This window comes from Drosophila grimshawi, unplaced genomic scaffold (genome assembly GCF_018153295.1).
Source record: "Drosophila grimshawi isolate 15287-2541.00 unplaced genomic scaffold, ASM1815329v1 contig_1377, whole genome shotgun sequence".
NCBI lineage: Eukaryota > Metazoa > Arthropoda > Insecta > Diptera > Drosophilidae > Drosophila > Drosophila grimshawi.
Genome location: NW_025062900.1, coordinates 9,315,979 through 9,323,298, shown reverse-complemented (window position 1 = coordinate 9,323,298; position 7,320 = coordinate 9,315,979). Strand labels below are relative to the sequence as shown.

Below are 7,320 nucleotides of genomic sequence, written 5' to 3'. Positions count from 1 at the left end.
GTGTCCAGCACTGGACAAAATGTCAACCGTGTCCAATAAGCGCAGACAAAGCCACACACACCCACATACGCAATCAGTATGTGTAGGATGACATCTCTCCATTGTTGAAATAAAAATATATATCAAAATATTTTAAAGTATTTCGAAATAGTTTAAGAAATCCCATTCAATAAAAATAAAGATTTGTGATGCGTTTTAAGCATACACATGGAGTACAGTTCGTTCCTTAAACATGTTTAAAGGCAAAAGAATTGGGCGGGTAAATCATTAACCTATATACATATAGGGTACATATAGGGTGAATATTGAAGAATGGAAGTTTTCAATTGATATTGGTGTACATGAGGTTAATGGCTTTTCAGGCGCTTTTGCAATTCGTTAGCCTCGCAACTAAAATCAACATTTCAATTAACAGGAATTTGATGCAATTTTTAGTGGAAAACTCAGCAGCAATATCAGCACCAAAAGCAAGTCAAATTTCTATTTAATTTGCGGCAGGCGAGGCCAACGAATAGGACGAAGTTCGTCAAACCAAAACTCAAAAGTGACGAACTCTGTCCGGGCAGCGGCGACCCCTCTCATCAGACAAGAACAACAAGAATTATTTGAAAACAGAGTGGAGAAGGGACACACAAGCCAAGAGGCCAAAAAGGAGGCGGCTGCCGGTTGGGGACGAACTAAAAGTAGAAGCAGAAGATGGACAAATGAAAAGCATAAGGAAAAAAGACAATATTGGACAAGTTTTCACACACATGCCACAGAAATTGAGAAAGAGGTAGAGCAAGAGATGGGACTGGAGAGCGAGCAGCGGGTTGAAGGAGGTGCAGGGCATAAGCCGTGGGCAACGGCCAGAGTAAAGAAACATCCTGACGAGATGTAAAGCGACAGCAGAGCAGCAAAGGCAACAGCCGTTTCGTTTGACTTGAGATTGAGTTGATGACGAAAAAGATGACAAGTTGAAAATTTTTCTAATGAAGGACCTTTTGTCGCACAAGGGACACCCACAGAAACGGACAGAAAAACACACACACACACAGACAGGGAGACATGCAAACCGATGGGCAGACATGCGCTTACACTTGTATAATAAATATATATATATATATATATAAGGCAGGAGCAATATGAAAGAACTCAACCTACTAACCGAAGCTGAACTACTCTTAGCATGGCCATCTAATAAGAAGTAAAGCCGAGTGGAAAACTTTAAATTGATTAATTTATGGAATCAGATGTTGAAGGTTATCAAGAAATTGATTCAGTCTTACGTACTTCCTTTCGAATTAATTAAACAATATCTTTACCCGTTTGCTGATTTGTTCAAGTCTAAAGATAATCTGACAGGGTCCTGGTTTTTCAGATTTTTTTTCATTCAAAGCTTGCATCAAAACTTATCTGAAGAGTAAAGGAAAAAATGAAGTGTTCTTGCTGTTGTTGGCGTCGGTGTCTCGACTTTGAAGCATGAGAAATTACAAAGTTACTCGCCTCCAGTTGTCAATCCGTTGAAGGATCTTTGTTATCTGCTCCAATGCACATGCGGGTGGCTGTCGAACGGGGGGAGCGGACTGGGGTATTATGACCAAGACGTTTGCCCCGGCGAAGATGTTGTGGAAGATGATGTCCCTGAGTGGATAGATAAAGGATTTGTGATAAATGAAAAGCAAGTGGCGTATAAAAGCAAAAACGTAGAGAAAAGAAAAATATGTGTGTCGCTCGTCCGAATGACGAGACTGACAGACTAATGGACTGACTGACAGACCAACAGGTCGTTCTGCCATATTGGCGGCCCAACATTGTTATCCTGTCGTCATCTCGGCTGACATCTTCGTCAACGGCAGATGTACACGTAGTTCCTGCTCCTCCTGCTACCATTTTTGTAGTTCACTTCTAGGCGAGTGCATCAGCATCAGCACAGCTGGGGGTTAGTTTGACCAGCGATTATGTTGAATATGATATATATTTTACACATAGGTAGGTAAGTTGAGCAAAGCATATCTCTTAGATATAACCTATTCGGAAAGAATAACCAAATTGTATTTTTTTTCGTAGACTTACAGTCGATTCTTTGCTATTTCTACAGAATGTGGGAGATGAGTTCAAATAAATTGCAAAAATAAATTGAAAATATGAAATATCGAAGGTTGGCATCGTATTGCCTTTGCCCATAAAATGTTAACGAATGATTTATCCTTCCGCTTGTATATCTGTGTGTCTGTGTGTGTGTGATTGGCGATTTGTACGTTGCTTGTCAGCGTTGTCCATTGTCAATTCGTTTGTTGTCACATGCGTGTCCTGCGGGGTTGTTTCATCATCTTCTTCGTCTCCAGTAGCAGCATCAGCATCAGCATCAGATACAGCACTGCCATCAACATCTGAGCAAAGAAAAATGAGCTGCACAGCTTTCTGGTTTGATTGAAGGTTGTGATATTTGACAGATTCGATTGAAAATCCTTTGGGCAAGCAAGCAAGCAGGCAGGCAAGCACAAGGCGAACTCGTTACTCGACTCGATTCGATTGAGTGACAGACTGACCGGCCAACTGACAGCCAATCCGACCGTACACCAAACTCGGACAGCCCCAGACTGGACCGTTGCGGACCCATCAACTCGATGGGTGTTGCAGATTGTGACAGCGGCAAAAGGGTAAATATAGCTGAAGTGGGTGGGCAGATACTCTCTGGAAATAAATTGAAAGTGCTGTGAACGAAAATTGACGAGCTGCCATTGTAGGCGATGGCGAGGAGTGAAGAGTTGAGTGAAGAGTTGAAGGTTTATATACTATTGAGGGATCCTTCCGTTACAGTTTGTCTGATTGACTGAAAGGTGATTGAACTTATTTGCATAAAATAGCCAAACGTAGACCGGTACCCCTCTAGTTTTTCATTGTCAGTTTGGACTTTAATTTTTGGCAATGCAATCGAAAATCGACAAGAGATGGAGTTGAGTCTATGTTATTGGAATGAGTCTGGGATCTGGTGAGTGCCAGACAATTGCGTCTTGCGGTTTGACAAAAATACAGAAAAAGACATTTCGCAAAAGACAAATGCAATGTTCGATTGGTGGAGGGGTGGAGAGGTGGAGCGGTGTAGGGGTGGGGCATAACACATCTGTTTCGTACAAATTCATTCATTCAATTGTTCCCAGCCAGACAGGAAGACATGAAAGAGGCGCCGCTGGTTTGGGAGCGACACTCAATTCCGTCAACAGAAAAGTTCAATCAGAAATTAAGAAAACAGCCGCAGCGAAAAATTGTCGATAGGCAAGACGCGAAAAACTTTGCACCCTGCAATGCCAATGGCAAATGGTAAATGAAAAGAAAATGGCATTAGACAATGAAAGAACTCAAGGAAAAGCAAACTCCTGAGCTGGATGGCTGGGGGGGGGGCCCGGAACATTTCATCGCGTGTCGAAGACGCATTTGAAGGCTCGACGACACTTCAGACACTTCCGCAGCCTACGACAACGTCGCATGATTGCCTGAAGTTGGGGTAAATCAGTATTGGCGAAGACATGAAAATACAGTTTTCAATGATGCAGATTAAAATCTTTAAATTGTTCAAATAATGAATTAGCTTAGCTTTCGCGTGTAATTTTCATATTGCGAGGTAAAAAGTATGTGTATAAGATAGAACTTTAATCGCTTTGTACTCCACTTAAATAAAGATCTTTGTGTGAATTTCTAGCTCATTTGTATAACTCGCTTTTTGCACTAATTATTTTGTAACTGTTCTCAAAGTTTTCAAGTCCGGTTTGAAGGCTTAGTCTTTTTTGGATCCTATGAAATATTATGCAATTCATTCTGCAGCTGAACAGACTCGTGTGTTGATTGAAAAAATAAACGATGTGCGCATAAATTTTGCGACTGGCAAATGCCACAAATTCAATTTACGATTAACAATCCATTTTGTATCGAACGATCGCAGGTTGACTCTTGGCCCCATTCGTTAGGCTCTGGGACTGTGGGGCCCAGCCCAGTTCAGCCCCAGTGGAACCCACTAAGCAACACACAACACCCGCCACACACACACACACACACACACACACACACTTTGCAATAGCATTTGAGCGGATTCACTTACATATTTCATTTAGTTTATTTGCATTCCGCCACATGACTTTGTCAGGTTTCAACTTTAACTCTAGCGTTACTACAGAGTTTTGATTCCCAAACTTCCTTGGTTTTCGCTGGGGAAATTGTAGTGAAGGCGGATCGATCGCAGGCACTGATCAAAGTCAACGGCTCACAAAACTTACTCAGCCTACAGATAAAAGATACAGATACTTTGCTTTGAGCTAGTTGCGTATCTTTTGCTCACTCTCGCTCTCCATCTCTTGTGGCATGCCGCTGCCATTGCCAGAGGCATATTGTGGCCGCAGTGCAATTTTTATTGTTGGCATTATTATCGTCAGATGTCGCTCACTAATTGATTTTTCTTGTCGCCTGCCTCGTCGCAAGTTCGCTTGTTGGTTCGTTGCCTCTTTCTTTGGCTCTTTCGACTCGATCGACTCTCGGATCGTTGCCCGATCTGAATGATTGGCTGTGTGGCTGTTGTTGTTGCTGTTGTTGTTGTTAATTTGGTTGCGGTTGTCGCAGTTGCTTGCAAATTTTGTGCGCACATGACACTTGCCGGGGACAGCCAACATCAGCGCTGCCAGTGCTGCCAAATGTGTCAAGTTGTCGCTTACATTAATAAATTTTGCGTGCATCACACTCGCACTCTTTATCTCCCACTCTTCTCTCTCTCTCCCCCCTAACTCTATTTTTCTCTCTCTCTCTCCTTCTCTCTCGCTGAGCTTCAACTTACTTCTTGAGCTTGTGATATTTGATCTTACATTATGCATTTTTATCTAAACATGTCAATGACAAAAGGAATTAACTTAAATTTTACTACTTTTTCAATAAAACTACTGAAATATTCTTGAATATTTATAATACGAATAAGAAATAATTTGAATATTAGTGGACTTATATTATAATAATTTAACTTTTGAATTGTACAAAATTCTCTACAAAGAGTATCTAGGAAACTGGGATTCTTTGATTTGGGTGCCCTGTTTGGCAACTAAACCAGGGAGAATCGATGATCGAGGCTGCGATTTGGTTGTTTTGCTGTTTGGTGTTGTGTGTGTGTTGTTGTGTTTGCCTGCTTGTTTGCATTGACATTTTGTCACTTAATTTGTTGTTGCCGTTTGCTGCAGGTTGCTTGGTTAGTTGGTTAGCCTGGTCAGCTAACTGGTTTGGCTTTTGCTATGGCTATGGCTTTTGGCTGTGGCAGCTGGTCGGCTGCTGGTCGGCAATTGCCTCAGCTGCAATGGGTCTGCAATTTGTTGGCCGATCGTAGATAGGGCAATTTTAATTGGACTTAACGGAAACTAGCAAAGAAATGCATGCAAAGCATCCAAAAAGGAGAAAGGAAAAACAGAGCAGGGATGGTGGTCGAGAGGGATGCAGCATGTCAAAGTCTTGGTAAAGAGCTGGTAAATGTGCTGGGTCTGGCTGTGAATTGAGCTATCTAAGAGTGATCATAGCAGCAGTGATTGCACGTTGATTGTGGCAGTGGGATTTCAGCGAGTGAGATCAGCCATTGACAGGAGCACACAGATCGTGAGAAATTCTTTTTCTATGTCAATTCCCAACTGATTTTCACAGCAAGTTAAAATTCCAGTCAAGTGAATAATATCAAAACCTCGTCTCAATTTATTCACGCGTTCCTAGAGCAACATAGACACTTTGTACTTACCCTTCAACAACTCTAATCAAAGATCTAAAGTCTTCTGATATCTAAATGAAGCAAAAGATAGTAAATGTCAGATGTTATTGGTAAAACTAAAAATGTTTGTTTTTAAATATTAAAAAAAACGAATACATTTTCTAAAATTGTTTAGACAGTACAAGCGAATTTGCGATTTTTACATATAAGCCAGCTGTTTCCAGAACTTTCAATGCTTGCCTGCTATGATTGATTTGACTGAGCAACGTAATCTAAACTCTTTCTTCATCAGCGTCATGGAGGGGAAGTACTGGGAATGGCTCTAACTGGCACTGGGTGCCGACGTCTTGTGGAACACCTGCGCCATTATTTTACGTTATTGTCGCACATAGCGGCGCCAATATATCATTGATAGCCGATGACGACGACGATGCCACTGTTGCTGCTGCTGTTGCTGCTTCTGGTTCTGCTGTTGCTGCTGCTGTTGCTGGCGACGACGAAAACGACTCATATGCCACACTGCAGGCGTATGTATATATATGTATATGTGTGTGTGTGTGAGTGAGTGTTCCACGTCGTGGATGTTGCACATTTCTCAGACGTCACAAAGACTCCTGGCCCCGCTCGATGACCGAAAGGGGGAATTGGGCTGTGAATGGGCCAGGCTGGGCTGTGGTCGGGTCTGTTCTCTTCGGTTCGGTTCTGTTCTGTTCTGGTTGGGTTGGGTTGGTTAGATGACTTATGTTAGGTGCCGCTGCAGCCGGCACATCCATCATCTATCAAAGACGAATTCATCTCCGTCAAGTCGCTGGGCGTGCGCTTTGAATGTGGGCTACAAACATTTATGAATAAATTGCACGTACGACGACAACGACGACACCTCATCTCATGGCAACAAATACAACGAGTGCAGCAGCAGCAGCATCGTCATCGTCATCGTCATCCTCATTCACATCGTCATCGTCATTTTCGTCTTCGTCGTCATGTCAACCCACTTGGTCGGCCTAGCCGCGTTGCAGTGCCAAATGAGGGCAGCAATCGCTGCCAGCGTTGCCATTGGACCCGTGTAGACCAAAACTGGCTAAGGGGGATGAGAGGGTGCGGAGTATGAGTGGGGAGCCAAAAGTGGGGTTAGGGGAAGTTTACGTCGTGGACACACGGATACGAAGAAGAAGACGATCATCATTTGCTGCCGCCAGAGGAAATTTCAAATTTATTATCGCATTTGCCATTATTTATGATTTGTGCAAAATCTTGTCGTATATCAAAGTCAATGGTGTGACATAAACTATCGATGGCTATCGATAATTTACGTCAACTCTTTCCAACTAATAACAACAACTGTAGCAGCAGCAACAACAAAAAATAATGATGATGATGCGAATGACGCTGCTGACAGTCTGCTGTTTTGGAATTCACTGTTAGTAGGAAATACATTTGCCGACTCGCATCCGGTTCAGCGGCACCTCCTCTCAATGCGGACGTGCTTAGCTCGCTTCAAATGGATGATCCACTTGGATGCATTAATCATTAAAATACTATGTTTGTGAGTTCATAATGGTTGATCATGCCACAAGCTTCCCACGCTCAAAGTCAACAAACAATTTTGC

At 42.5% G+C, this 7,320-nt stretch overlaps 1 protein-coding gene across 1 annotated transcript; it reads right to left on the bottom strand.

Moving 5' to 3' along the window:
- Positions 1-4,079: 4,079 nt before the first annotated feature.
- On the bottom strand, positions 4,080-4,819 carry LOC122322442. The gene is made up of 2 exons (XM_043214597.1): positions 4,316-4,819; positions 4,080-4,258 (listed from the first exon to the last, which is right to left on the bottom strand). The coding sequence occupies exons 1-2, from the start codon at positions 4,704-4,706 to the stop codon at positions 4,254-4,256; spliced, it is 396 nt and encodes a 131-aa protein (XP_043070532.1). The 5' UTR covers positions 4,707-4,819; the 3' UTR covers positions 4,080-4,253.
- Positions 4,820-7,320: the final 2,501 nt, after the last annotated feature.

Excerpts from the sequence above, each read along its gene's own strand:
- LOC122322442 (XM_043214597.1), bottom strand. The coding sequence starts at position 4,706 with ATGCACGCAAAATTTATTAATGTAAGCGACAACTTGACACATTTGGCA.